At 45.6% G+C, this 15020-nt stretch overlaps 1 protein-coding gene across 3 annotated transcripts in view; it reads right to left on the bottom strand.

Annotated features, from left to right (window-relative positions):
- Positions 1 to 15020, bottom strand: part of SLX4 (SLX4 structure-specific endonuclease subunit) — a 28346-nt gene that overhangs the window by 12171 nt on the left and 1155 nt on the right. Inside the window, exons 2-13 of one of the 3 annotated variants that reach the window (XM_083152975.1) lie at positions 12636 to 13059; positions 12339 to 12488; positions 12057 to 12225; positions 11776 to 11973; positions 10408 to 10577; positions 6968 to 7284; positions 4852 to 5077; positions 4686 to 4774; positions 3947 to 4093; positions 3667 to 3836; positions 406 to 2957; positions 170 to 272 (exon numbers count right to left, since the gene is read on the bottom strand). In XM_083152975.1, the coding sequence (XP_083009101.1) occupies positions 170 to 272; positions 406 to 2957; positions 3667 to 3836; positions 3947 to 4093; positions 4686 to 4774; positions 4852 to 5077; positions 6968 to 7284; positions 10408 to 10577; positions 11776 to 11973; positions 12057 to 12225; positions 12339 to 12488; positions 12636 to 12978 (4634 nt within the window). In that variant the 5' untranslated portion in view covers positions 12979 to 13059. The remainder of the gene's footprint in view (positions 1 to 169; positions 273 to 405; positions 2958 to 3666; positions 3837 to 3946; positions 4094 to 4685; positions 4775 to 4851; positions 5078 to 6967; positions 7285 to 10407; positions 10578 to 11775; positions 11974 to 12056; positions 12226 to 12338; positions 12489 to 12635; positions 13060 to 15020) is intronic. The other 2 variants (XM_083152976.1, XM_083152977.1) reach the window with 2 other exon arrangements.

Here is a 15020-nt window from a genome sequence, read left to right as displayed (position 1 = left end):
GGTCTGGCAAACTGGAACTAGATCCACTAAGGACACTGAGCAAGAGTGGTTCAGTTAGTGTCATGCTTGTAGTGGAAGGCCTGCAGCCTCCAGGAGACAGGGCCTACACCCACCATTCCTGAGCCCTCACTATGCAACACAGCACAATTCATTTGTTCCATGCACTCACCTATTCAACTCCTTTTTCAAAATGGGGGTGTCCATGTCGGAATAAGAAGGTAGTGGAGTGATAGGGACCTTAGGAGCGAGTTCTCTCCTGCGCACAATGGTAACTAGGGAGGAAGCAGAGGAATTTCTGGTACATTCATACTGAGAAAGGGTGAAATCAAAGCCTCTTAACTTACACTGTACAATGTTACAAGTCCGAAATACACCCGTTAACGTAAATATTTCAGTGTAACATACCTGGTGTCCTCAGCTCCTTCTGCACATCCAGAACTGTATTCATCCTCTGAGATAAAGGGAGAACAGCGGGCACCTCAGCCGCTTCATCTTCCCATTCATCCCACAGCTTGGAGTTCAGGAAGCTCAGCTGGTTACTTCGTGAGGTGGAAGGAGATTCCAGACTGTTGGCAGCTTCTGTGTCTCCATTCAGTAAAATAGTACTGGACTGAATCCCAAGATGCTTGGTAGGTGTTTGGTGGTGATGTGAAGGAGTTCTGCCCTCTGGGGTAGAGTGAGGCCTTGTTGGTGACTCCTGCATATTGGACCATAAATCCTCTTCATGAATGGGGGGCTCATCATAGTCCATTTGGAAACTGCAGTTGCTGGTATTGGCCTGGGGCTCTGGCACAGGACCTTCATCCTCACTATCCCCAACCTCAAACACAGTGCTGCTAGCAATAGAAGTTGGTGGCGAAGAGGTTATTTTACTTGCAGCGCTAGAGCGTACTTCTTGACGCTGCTCATGGTTATCAGTGATGTTGGAACACAAATTAAAAGTTGCCTTAGGTGACTTAGGAAACAACAGTGGCAAAGACCTCGAGCTTGTCTGAGATGGGTTAACAAAGCTTAATTGAGAAATATTTTGATCGCAGGTCTTGGAGGTTGGAGATGACCGAGGAAAATGTGAAGTCTGCAGAGAAGTTTGAGGAGACCGAGATAATTGTGATGTCTGCAGAGATGTTTTAGGTGACCGAAGGAAATTAGGCGCCACTGGTGATGTTTGAGGTGACTGAGGGAAATTAAAAGCCACTGGTGATGTTTGAGGTGACCGAGGGTAACGTGAGGTCACTGGTGATTTTTGAGGTGACAGAGGGTAACGTGAGGTCACTGGTGATGTTTGAGGTGACCGAGGGTAACGTGAGGTCACTGGTGATTTTTGAGGTGACCGAGATAAATGCGAGGTCACTGGTGATGTTTGAGGTGACCGAGGGTAATGTGAGGTCACTGGTGATGTTTGAGGTGACCGAGATGAATGCGAGGTCACTGGTGATGTTTGAGGTGACCTAGGGTAATGTGAGGTCACTGGTGATGTTTGAGGTGACCGAGATAAATGTAAGGTCTGTTGAGAAGTTTGAGGTGACAGAGGGACGTGTGAGATCTGTAGTTGGGAAACTCGTGATTCTGTTAAAATAGGCAAAGGTGTGGCAGGCACCAACCATGAGGTCTCCGAGCTGCTGCTCATTTCCAGGTGGGAAAGATTCTCACTGCTCTTCCTCACACTGAAGCTAACTGGAGACTCTTTCATTTCCTTGGACATGACAGACTTATTATTTTGTCCTTTTACATTCACTGCTGTAGCTTGAGTACTGGAATCTGCCTCCTCATCAGATGACAAGATCAATATGACATCTGAGTCTTGGAATGAGACTTTGGGAGAAGTAGCAGCCTTGCTGGATGAATTTTGGCTAAGGGCAGTATCATGAGGATCTTTGAGAGTGGAGAGTGTAGACTTTCCGTGTTCGTATGAGGAGCTCTCTAGAAATGAATCAGTTTGTGGCTGGATGTTAGCTGAAGACCCAAGCTCAGGAAGAGCAGGGGACAGGTTGCCAGAAGGTGAACTTGTAAGCATAGGCTCATCATTTTGTGGGCTAGTTGGACTTACATGAGTTCTAGATTCACAAATACCTGAAGGCTCCACATATTCCCCACAAGTCTCTGAAAACATGCGATCAAAGCTGTCATCAATAGAGGGATTTCTGTGCTGAGCAAACAAATCTCCTTCAGGATCTTCATATGTGTTTGGTGAGACTGCATGAACAACAGGAGAAGTACTTTTTTCAGGAGTGGAGGAAGGGCTGTGGTGATGATTAGTGAGATCCTTAGTAAAGAGTCTACGGGCAGTAGAGGGAACTGGGCCACTAAATCTAGGAGGAGACTGGACGGGAGACCCAGAGATGGGATGAGTTGGCTGGGTTTTAAGGCAATCTGGTGAAGCTAAAAGAAGACATGCAGGAGAAGATTCCAGGCTGTTTGAAGTAGGATGAGCTGGAGATTGCACAAAAGATGAACACTTCGCAACTTTTGAGACAGGAGATGTTTTAAGTGACATGCTATCTACCCCAGAAGGCTCCATGTGCCAATCTGTAGAATGTGGGTTTGTTGCATCAATCATTTGTTCTTTCCAACCTACACAATGTTTTGTGGCCTCAGGAGAGCTGTCTTCAGACTCCTTGCCTGGATTTTCTGCTTCGTGCTCACTTCTGCTTCCATCTTCTTCATATTGCTTTACTGGCTTTTTCCGTTGAGTGGCTGCAAATTCGTAGATCTCCTCCAGCTCCCCATCTCCAACACCTCCATTGTCCAGCTGTTCCTCCTCCGTTAGTACTTCTGCCTCCTGGTCTTTGAAGAGGTCCTCACCCTCATCCAACCACATTGATTTCAACAACTCTTGGAAGGTTTCTGCTCGTTCTCCCCCATTATCGCCATCCTCTTCAGTGGTTTCCGGAGCTTCAGAGTCCTGAGGCTCACAAACCAGTTGTTCACAGGTATCTATGAGACTACTAACCCCAAACCTAGAACAGAAAGAAGAGAGTTTACTCTTCTGTGTGACAAAGAACACAGAAGCTTCATATATGCGTTAATCACGACTTAATACCTATGGTGGCGTTTGTCCTGTGCGAAAAACAACATAGCACAATTTTAAGATGATAATACTCGGATAAATAATTCATAAGTGTTAAGCCATTCTCCCTTTGGGCCTTATTCTAGTTCACTTTTTCTGACAAAATCCTTCTTAGATGGACAACACCATGTGCACTGCAGGTGGGGGAGATGTTACTTGTGCAGAGAGAATTAGATTTGGGTGGGGTTTTAATTCAAAGTGAGATCTATATTGCAGTGAAAAAATAAAGCAGTCAGTATTTTCCCTGCACAGAAACAAAATAACTCACCCAAATCTAATTCTGTATGCACCTGTTACATCTCCCCCACTGCAGTGCGCATTGTTTGGTCCATCTAAGAAGGATTTTGTCAGAAAGAGTGAACTATATTAAGGTCCTATGTTATGAAGTCATCCCGTATCAAGTGAGCTCTACCATCCCACAGCTGGCAATCCCCTAGCATTGGGATGGACAATGTGAGAAAAGCCAGGGCAACACAGAACTGGTAACTGCTTCTGAACTGTGCTTATTGATTTGGACAATTGACTGCATAAATGTGAATCGTATATTAAGTATTGTTAGGCCTGAACGTAAAGCATGTATGTATATATGTGAGACACACCTGCGGGCCAACTCACAAACATGCGCCAAACAGTGGCTGGGGATGGCAGTGTTGGCGGAATACAGAAAGCGAAGGAAAGAGAGGGAAGCTTCAGCAGATACGTCATTAAGAAGAAGACGTCGCACGCGTCCAGTGCTGGCTTCTTGTACCCAGAATCCTTCAGTGTGCACCTGAACAAATATGAATAAAAAAACGTCAAAATATAGACTTGTACGAAGTTTAAATGTGTGGGAACTGCAGTGGAATTGATACAAATGAAAACAGTGACACCAAGACTTACCGCTTCAACCAGCAGGGGGCAGCGTGCATATAAGACTAACATATGTGCATTGAGCACCTCTCCGCAGTCAGTCTGCAGTTGAGCATCACTCAAATGGGGGTTGTTCACCAGCTCCATGAAATCTGCTGCTAGAGTTACAAGCGGGGCCTGAAAATGCAAGCGATGATGGAAAAAGGGCGTAAGAGTAACATACAATAGAGTTGAGGTATTTTGATGGGATGTGAGGGCTGCTTGTGTCTGTTGCTTAAGTATAAGTTTGTGCACAAAGGATACTTCCAAACTTTCGCCTCCCTACCGTTCATGAAATGGGATTGGAGGTGAGACAAAAGATAACTGTTTTTTATGCAGGACCAGTGCAAACACCCAAAGGTAACAGAGAAAATGACAGAATAGTCAGTAAGAAACTAGGGCATGCGTGGTCTTGTTGTGCCATTCCATTGTTGAATCCTGACTATGCATCTTACCACAGATATCAGTGACCATATATAAGAATAGAGATGTATTAATAGATACGGGTGTCTGAGTGTATAGTACTGGTCACTGAGCGATGAGGATTGTAGTGGTCACACAGTGGTATTATTATTCTAACCATGTGATGTTGCTAGGTTACTAATGCGGCTTGGAAACGCATAGTGTCGAAAATTCTTATCAATGCCTCGCTCTGGATAATTCCCAGTAACATCTCAGGATATCCCAGTAATTACTGGTCCATTCCTTGTCTTATAGCTGACAAACTTACGGTATTTGAGGCCTGACTCTGTTTATTATTCTGCTCTTCTTGTTGTGGGATGAATCCAGTAGGTGCAATGCTGACCGGCGATTCTCGGCCTGTGAGAAATCATTATCAGGACTATATAGTAATATCTGGCATTGCTTTGATGCAATGCTGTGCACTCTTAGCCCACCTGTCCAGTCACTGGCGTTGCTGGCTGCACAGTTCCACTGAGTCAGCGTCATCCCCTCTCCTGCCAACTCTGCCAAGTCCAGCAAAGCCTTCTGGCTGTCAGATGGAAGGCTCTTGTCTTCAGAAATCACAGCATGGAGATCCGTGTCAGTGGAGCATTGGTTCTGTGAACTGCCACTGGGAGTCACACTGGCTGTAGCTTCACGGGGCTGTGAACTCAGCATCTTCTGAAAAGACATCAGACATGAAGACATAGTGTTTCTATAATACGAGTACAATCCTGCTAAATGTCAGTCCAGCACCAGAGCAGAGAGATCCTACTGAGGGCCTGACCCACCTCTCAGCCTTCATTGGCTGTCCAAAATACAGACAAAACTTCTCTGGCCAACCCCCTCCCCTCCCAAACTGGGTCGCCCCCAGGGACCTGCGCCCCTCTCATTCCCTCGCAGGGAGGATAAAGTTGCAAACCAGACACCACACAAACCAAAATGAAAATTATTATTCACGATTAAATGGGCTATTTAGTCAATCACACGACATTCACACATATACACAAATTTTCTTGAAGAATTCCATACTAGTTCTTGTCATTTATTCTAAGGAATCTACATTAAAAGTTATGTTTTAAATTAATTTCATATATACAACTTAAGAGTGCGCCCAAAAGCATTTTTCACCACTAGTTTGCTGCAAACAAACCCCCAGATATTAAGGGCCTTTTTCTAGTTCACTCTTTCTGACAAAATCCTTCTTAGATGGACAAAACCATGTGCACTGCAGGTGGGGCAGATGTTACTTGTGCAGGGAGAATTAGATTTGGGTGGGGTTTTACTACAAAGTGAGATCTATACTGCAGTGTAAAAATAAAGCAGCCAGTATTTACCCTGCACAGAAACAAAATATCTCACCCAAATCTAATTCTCTCTGCACATGTTACATCTGCCCCACCTGCAGTGCACATGGTTTTGTCCATCTAAGAAGGATTTTGTCAGAAAGAGTGAACTAGAATAAGGCCCTAAGTTACGTTTGCTGAATGCTGGGTGCACCACCAATCGATAACTACAAGAATCATTCATAAAGTAGTTTTTATATTGGTCTCATACAAAATCAATACTATATTTTGTTAGTCTGTGTGGATCCTTCCACACCCATTAATTCAGACACCACACAGCCCTACTGTGGAGGAGGAAGACCCTCTACAATTTTAAATATGGCTAGAAAGAGAGAGACAGATGGGATTAAAGAGCAAAGAGAAAAGGATGATGGAGGGAATAGAGGAGTTGGAAGAGAGATGTGATTAAGGAGGAAAGAGAGTTAGATGGCAAGAAGAGGGAAAGAAATAGGAGGAAGAGAGAGAAATAAATGGTTGGTAGACGTATAGAAAGAGACAGAGATTGTATGTAAAAGAGGAGGAACATGGGAAGTAGGTGAGAGATGGGAGGGTAGATGGGCGGATGATGTAGGAAGATGGGAGGAGGAGGGAGAGATGGGAGTGTGTGTGTGTGTGAGAGAGAGAGAGAGAGAGAGAGAGAGAGAGAGAGAGAGAGAGAGAGAGAGAGAGAGAGAGAGAGAGAGAGAGAGAGAGAGAGAGAGAGAGAGAGAGAGAGAGAGAGAGAGAGAGAGAGGTACAATAACTATGGTTCCAGTTGTTCACCATAGGCTGAAGGAAAAAAAAGAGATGGCAGAGAGAGAGAAAAATGAGAGGAGGGCATCGTGAGATAAGAGGAAGAGACGGATGGATGGATGGATGGATGGAGAGAGAGAGAGATGGGAGAAAGAGTGTAAGAAAGAGAAAAATGGAGGAAGGGGAGGACTGTGAGAATGAAATAGAAAGAGAGAGAGAGAGCTGGCAGAAGAGAGAATGGTGGTGAAGATAGATGGGAGAAGGGTGAGAAAGATAGAGTGAGGTAGATATGGGAGAAAGAGGGGAAGGGAGGAACAGGGGGAGAGATAGAGTAGATAGAAGGAAGAAAGGGAATGGGTATGGAAAGGTGGGGGAACAGAGAGGCAAAAAACCCTGAGCACTAGTTAGTGAAACAATGAATGACGACTTCAAAATGACTATATAATATAATTACTGTAACAAGGGTCACGTTGTATGTTGCAGCATCTATTACCTTTGGTGGTGGATTCCATGGAATTATGGGGGGGTTGAGCTCTGCTGTATAGTAGCTGAGAGCTTCTCTCTTCTCCATCATGTTACTGGATTCCCAGAGCACACAGCTCTTCCCTCCACGCATGCTCCAGGTGTCCCACTGTTCCAGCTCCATGCTCCAAAAGCGGCTGAGGGGCAACGCCATGGTCATGTGCTCTACGGTCTCCTCAGTCAGCAGCATAGACATCCTCTTCTGCAACTTTTGCAAAGCCTCCTCCGGGGCCTGGACCAGCAGCAGAGGGGTCACTTTCTCCTTCTGTTTCCGGCGACTCTTCTTTTCTAAAACATAAACAGCTCCATCTAAGACTGTATACAGTATATATATATATATATATATATACAAAAAAAGAGTAGTTAATGCGTGTGATCCAAATAAACCTCACATGCTCAAATGCTTAAACCAACGGCATCCAGGGAATTTTTAATTTTTAAAAAATCCTGATATCGGGCCTTATTCTGAGTCACTCCTCCTGGCAAATTCCATCTTAGATGGACAAAACCATGTGCACTGCAGGTGGGGAAGATGTAACTTGTGCAGAAAAAGTTAGATTTGGGTGGGGTTTTACTTCAAAGTGAGAACCATATTGCAGTGTAAAAATAAAGCAGCCAGTATTTTCCCTGCACAGAAACAAAATAACTCACCCAAATCTAACACACTCTGCACATTTTACATCTACCCCACCTGCAGTGCACATGGTTTTGTCCATCTAAGAAGGAATTTGCCAGAAGGAGTGAACCAGAATAAGGGCCATAATGTAACAGTCCTACTTGCTCTCAAATCTCAATGATATTGGCGTCTCCTTACGAACAGATTTCCTGCATCAAATAGGTTAATTGATGTTAATACATCAAAGACAAAAAGCAATTGATTATAAAATGTAAATAGATCAACGTACCACAACAGACGGTCAAAATCACAGACAATCGGTTAGAGATCACGTACTGCAACAAAGCGGTCAGAATCACTGCTAATGGCAAAAGTTTATAATCATGGATATCACCATAAGGCAAATCGGCTGGCTCTCGGTCACTCCACTGTCTGCTGTTGAGACGCTAGGCCACACCCCTAAGCGTTTTGTCAGGTGTACCTAATTTTTGTATTAGTGACGATTCGGTACTTGTTTCCTAGCAGGGCGCCCGTCGGGTCCCATCGCATACCTTAACTTAAGGTATGCGATGGGACCCGACCGACCCGATTTCGGGCTTTTTAAGAGCTTTCCCGATAATGTAAAAATCGGGTCCATCGCATGCCATTATAATGGCATGCAATGCGACCGACTCGATTTAACATTGTATGTAATGTTAAATGGCCGTTTAAAATCGGGTCTATCGCATGCCATTATAATGGCATGCGATGCGACCAATGCGATGGACCCGATTTTACATAGGAACCAATGTTAAATGGCCCCTCATACCCGATTTTTGATTGTATAGCCACCCTGATGGGTAATTTGTATGTCAAATGCCCCCCCATTGTTAATGCCACCCCACGATGAACACCAACCCAAAGCGTGGCGAGCGCAGCAAGCCCGCAAGCCACGTCGGCGTGGAGTTTATTTTATATAGTGTGGTGAGCGCAGCGAGCCACCGAGCCCGAAGCGTGGCGAGCGCAGCAAGCCCCGCGAGGGGACGCGTAATACCTGTGAAGTAATGCGCGTCCGCTCGCCACGCTTCGGGCTCGGTGGCTCGCCACACTATATAAAATCAACTCCACGCCGACGTGGATAGTGGGGGTATGAAAAGGTCGGAGGACGCGTACCACCGCCGCTCGCCACGCTTCGGGTTGGCGTTCATCGTGGGGTGGCGTTAACAATGGGGGGGCATTTCACATATAATTAACCTTTACGGTGGGTATACAATTAAAAATGGGGTCTGGGGAGGCATTTAACATTGGGTCCAATGTAAAATCGGGTCTCAGGGACCATTTAACCTTGGATCCAACCCGATGGCATACAATTAAAGTCGGTAGCGCCGTGCTAGAAAAAGTACAGACGATTCTGACAGCTTGTCGCGGTACGTGATCTCTAACCGATTGTCTTAGTTCTATACACATTTTCTAAGGAATTGCTTTTAATGGATACAAGCACTATGGAGCGCTCCCTTTTGCCTTTGATGTTTTAGAGAAAAAAAACTTATAATTACAGAGCTGGCGGCACTTAGAGAAAAATACACCAGGGGCCAAATGTAATAGGGTGAGAGTTTCAGAAAGTGAGAGATTTGGGAGAGTTTTCCCATGTTTTTTAAAGCAGCAATCAATTACACTGCAAAACCAGGTTGATTTTGCCATTTAATTGATTGCTGCTTTAAAAAACATGGGAAAACTCTCCCAAAATCTCTCACTTTCTGAAACTCTCACCCTATTACATTTGGCCCAAGGTGTGGTTTATGCCAATGTTTCAATGGCATTTTCATCAAGGTGCTCTAACAAACAAGTGCAAACATAACTCACTCAATTACCCGCCAGTTCTGTCCGTGTCACCTCCGTAAAATAATTACGTTTCAATGTCCGTTCTAATATAGTGAAAAAAGGAAGACACGGATGCCCTGTATATAAGGAATTATTGATAATCAATAATAATGCTTGAACCGCCAATATCCCTTGGTCATGAGGAATGCATGTATATACATGGTAACACATGCAAATGTTTCAATTTCAAAAGCAGGGTCTTCAAGTCGTTCAAATATATCTCTTCAGGTGGTCCACAGGTTGTAATAAATGGTCCAAATAGACCAAAATTGAGTCATATAATGACCTCCAAGTAAAAATGATAGGGCGGCCTGGTGGGCTTCTCTCCATTATAGAATTACAGAACACACACCACCCATTAAAAGAGAGGCAGATCAAGGACTCATCTGTTACAGGCAGAAAGAGTGTTCATTCTAGCACCCGCCATCTTTGAAAACCCATGCAGTTCCTGTTCCATGCCTGGTGTGTCGCTGCTTGCTGTAGTGCTTCTAGCACAGTGTGGTCTGAATATCAGCACTGATATGTGGACCAGAGGATACAGTCATTTGGTCTACAGCATGATGGCCGACAGTCATTAGAAGACATGGGTCTAGGTCGACATAGGAAAAGGTCAACATGGTTCTAGGTCGACATAGGAAAAGGTCGAGTGGTCATTAGTTTGACAGGTCATTAGTTCGACAATGTCTAGGTTGACATATGTATTACGCATTAAGGCTGTGTCCTGACATGATGGAGGGCACCAGATTATGCATTTAAGCTACAAACGTTTCATATGTATTGTCCATATAAACTGAAATGTAGTATTAAAAGATGACACATTTTAGACGAACACAGCTGTATGACAATCCACTGGCCACTCTTTGGGTGACCCTAGGAGCAGAGAGGGGAGAGAATCGGTAGCGTGGAAGCTATCTAGCTTACTCTGAGCAACCTACCTGGGGGCCGAGCACAGACAGGTTTTGGATAAGTCTTCTCCTCCTGCATAGACCGTGACAGCGCCATGGCGACAAGCAAATCATCCTCTTCTGCACCCGTCTGTGTCTTCTTCCTTTTCTTTGAGGGCTGCGTCTGCTTTGGTACACCTTTCCTCTTCACACAGGCCACCCTACAGAGATGATGGACTTCATAAGCAGCACACTTATGCAGGTACAGAGAGAGGATTGTTACAACAGCGAGGACTTGGAACTATTCGTTATGATATGCTATCTTAACATATGCATTTGCTCTAATGCTAACAATAAAATATATATATATTAATTATGCCGATGGTCCGATTTAACATGGGTGCTCCTGTCAAAATCTTCCTCTAATTCTTTTCCTCTCCTTCATTGTGTTATTGGATGCAAAGTTCTACAGAGCGGAGTGCAGCAGTTGCCCCACACAGTGGCCAGTTTGACCGCTAGATACACTCTGAGATGACATCAGCCTTGTGCACTGGTTTTATCTCATGTTTTTCTACTGGTGGTTAGACATGCAATATATCTGTGTATGACCAGGGAACGTCATTACAGAGATACTTAAGAGGTTATTGTGGTTGATTTGCAAGACTGTGAGTACATCCAACCCCGCCTTGGGAATGGTGGCCTGGCCGCCACCCATTCGCAAAGGGCAATTCCCTTGCAGGGCCTGCAAATGGATGTTACATAGTAACATCCATTCGCAGCCTAGTGGGATCCACCCCCATCATTCAATGGTGAAGGTGCGGGCATATAAAAGTCACTTACATATGCGGGGCCGCTCAGGAGGAAGTGGGCAGGCAGCTGACATTCATTGACGTCAGCTGCCCGCCCCATCGGGGCATTTGCATGAGAACGCTCATGAAACGCTGGACGTTCCCATATGCATATGGCCCGGGTAGCTGCTCCCCGCCCGCACACTTAGGTGCATGCACCCAGCGAACACTTTGTTCGTCTTGGCAGCACGCACCCAGCGTATGCACATGCGCAGAATTGACCCTATGCATGCGCATAGACCCACCATCAGACCCCTTGCGAACGAAGGGGTCCAAACGACCGGACCTGAATAAGGTCCTAAAACCGAAATGCCTTTTTATATCACATTTTTCTCCTACTCAAAGAATTGCCAGATCTGGGGCATTAATCTGTGACTACCACTTTGACTCAATCGAAGACATTTCTGTTGTGCGCCAGCTGAGAGGTCATACAGCCAGTCCAGGATGATTACTGGAATACCACAGAGCAGCTACGAGGAGCCCATACCAGAACAGGTCAGGCACATATAGGGCATGCTGCCAATATGGACAATCAATGTAATCTAACATCTACAAATGTCTTTAATCTCACCGTGGTGGTGCCGCCTCTGCCGCCTGTCTCTGAACAGCCTGTAGCAACGTCTGTGCCGGAACCTCCAGCTGCGCAGCACAGCGTTTTAGGTGAGATGCGCGACTCTTCTGTGTGCTAAAGGGCTTTCCGCACAGAGGGCAACTGGGAACCGAAGGAGCTGCTGAGCTGCCTCCTATAGTCTCATCATGGTCCAGGCACCTGTATGATTGGAAGAACCAATGTAAACTAAGCAGAAATAGCTACGTAGCTTTCCTGGGTGTTTGCACTCTCTCCTTACTTACCTATTGACATGCTGCTCGCGCAGAGCACTGTTCATGGCCGTCAGGTCTTTCTGGCACAGCTGGCAAAAAAAGAGACCTTCATCTTCCAAGCTAACTGGTTGCTCTTGGATGTCCATCTGCAGTGCCAAGGCCAGAGCGCCATCTGTGTGCAGAGCACCAGAAGCTTCTTCTTTAGAGGAGGGACACCAGGCCGGGGTGAGAGAGAAGAGGAGAGAGGACGATGAGTCTTCATCAGGCAGCACAAGCTACATATGATATACAGGTCAGGCTGTGCGGTCTCACCATATCCTCCGGACACCTCAGTGGAATCGAGCTTCATGCGGTTGGGGGATGCTCTCTTAAACTGCTGCATCCTTTCCATAATGAGATCTTTAACACTAGGCGGGTCCATCGGTCGGGCCATTTGTACCTGACCCTCTGCCTTGTTACCATCTGACCAAGGAGGACAATAGAATAGAACAGATAAATCAATGAATCATTCTGAAAACTAAAACAGATTATCCTATATTTTGGTGGATAGTTCAGTGGCTAAGCTATTGTTCCAGCCAGCTTGGGGCTAATGTAATATATTTATATTACCTTTCTCTGCGAGCCCATTAGAAAGGTGGCTTTGCACTTCAACGCTGCTCTCTGTTCCGTCACTTGGCTTCTCAGCCCCGTGTTGTGCTTGGCGGACCTGCTCTGCTTCCTTGCTGCCCCCACTGCTTGTCTGGCTTTTGGGCTCTGCTGTTTTGATCCTTTTCGGCTTTCTTCTTGTTGCAGTGCTGGCTTTGGGGACGCTCTGACCGTCTGGCGGCTGGGCCTTCTTTACCCGTTTCAAAAGCTTGGAGCAAAGTTCAGTGAATTCATCGTCTGATTCAACCATTAGTGAATCGTTACGGGAGTACTGGGTGAGATGTGATAGCCAGAGACCCCGGGGCATACAGGGATGCAGAAGCAGGCCGGTTCCTCGTATCAGCTAGCCATCATAGGGAGGAGACATCCGCTGCTAGGGAAGCAGACCCTAGGGAACACAACAACATGTATTATATTCCGCCGAGAGAGACGCAATTTGTCCAGTACAGGGAGCGAGCTAGGTGGGCATTAACGGAACCACAGAGCATCTCCTCCTCCCAGTATATTACTCCAGGTCTGAGAGGGGAATCAACATTAATATTAAAGCAGCCTTAATATTGAATGGAAAACACGCTGAATTAAACCTTGAGGTAAAACCCATCAGTAATTATACCTCAAGGTCTGATAGCGGTTACATTGTTCTCTGAATCCACGACCCTCAATTTCAATGGGCCCAGGCACCCATTGAAATTGTGCCCGCTTCCCCTTCCTCTCTGCTCACCTCATCCTGCTAATGCTATGGCATTTGCTAAACTATCCCTACCTGCCTCATGTCTTTCATGCTGCTGGGGATAGGCTATGTCCAACCTGCGGCCCTCCAGATGTGCTAAAACTACACATCCCAGCATGCCTTGCCACAATTTGGCTATTAGGGAATGCTAGAATGATGGCAATGCATGCTGGGATGTGTAGTTTTAGCACATCTGGAGGGCTGCAGGTTGGACATGCCTGGGCTAAATATTAAATCAGAAATATGTATTAATGCTAACCTACTATTTTAAATAGCTGTAGTCAGACCCATTGATAACCCCTATTGTGGTTTGATAGCCAGTAGGTTGTTTTTATATTAAATGAGTAAGATTTTACAATATAAGAATAGTATAAATGATGTGCAAGTCATATTGCAATGACAGATGGTTATGGGCAATATGGAAAATATGCTGTTTAACCTTTGTTCTCCAGTTTGGTAATGAGTTAGTAGCAGGGCAGTCGCCATCGATGGCGATGCTGCATCCAGACATCGATAGTTAACAACTATGTGATGGACAACCATCGATCATTTTAGCTATCAATGGTTATCCATTCTCTTTGACTGACTGGCCCACAGGCCAATTAGAACATGGGGGCGGGGCTTCTGGGGGCAGAGCTATGCTCGGTGTCCCGGCATCTTGAAGGGAAAAAAAAAGTAACAGTGTTTCTACTATGCCAACCGTGTAGGAAAACCATTTGATTCTCACCCGTCGATGGCAAAAGTATTCAACATCGGCCATAAACCATTGATGGCCATCCCTAGTAGAGAGCCTGACCAGGCCCAAGTTTTTTTCAGGGGGCGTGGCATAATCATGAGAGCAGTGCACCCATTCTTTAATTCCTGCCCCCCATAGGTAGGAAAGCAGACCCTAGGGTACAAAACAACATGTATTATATTCCACTTGCCCACAGAGTCCCGTGATAACGGAAGCAGTGCTGCCAGAATCACCGGAAAAATGTCCATCATGCCATTTTTCCGGCGGTTCACACATGCATAGAGTCTGAAAGGTCTAGTGCTCAGACGTTACTGCGCTAGGCAGCAAGCACTGCTCCCAGCAGAGAGTAGGGGACCCAGTCAGAGGAGATGGCACACTGCTGCAGTTACCTTTTCGGGATACCGAGGCAGTAGCTTGGTCTTGATTGGCTACGTCCCCTCATTAATGTCGCCCGACAGTACCGGATGACCTGGGTTACATGTTTACACACTGCACCTTACATGGTTACATGGATCGGACTTCGAGGTCAATGGACTAATTTTTCTTTTGGAACCCCCAGGTTTTTGAAGGCAGTGAAATAGGGGTGTAATCAATGCTGCATTGCCTTAGATGTGTGCGCTCATCTCCAGGACATGCACAGTGCAAAACACGCAATACGTCTGCAAAAGTGACCAGTGTTCATCTTCTATGTAAAATTAAGAAAGCGATATTTCAAGCAATTTGGTCAGAGAAGCATTTGTTTTATTATATGAGGCTCCTAACCCAGCAGCACATCAGCTGCACAATTCTCAGGGTGGTTTTGGGGTTATAAGTATCCATGGGCTGCATGTAGAGGAAGAGAGGACTGGGATCTGGAAGAACATCACTCATCTATATTATGGCA

This window comes from Crinia signifera, chromosome 7 (genome assembly GCF_055691185.1).
Source record: "Crinia signifera chromosome 7, ASM5569118v1, whole genome shotgun sequence".
Classification (NCBI taxonomy): domain Eukaryota; kingdom Metazoa; phylum Chordata; class Amphibia; order Anura; family Myobatrachidae; genus Crinia; species Crinia signifera.
This window is presented reverse-complemented; position numbering and strand designations above follow the sequence as displayed.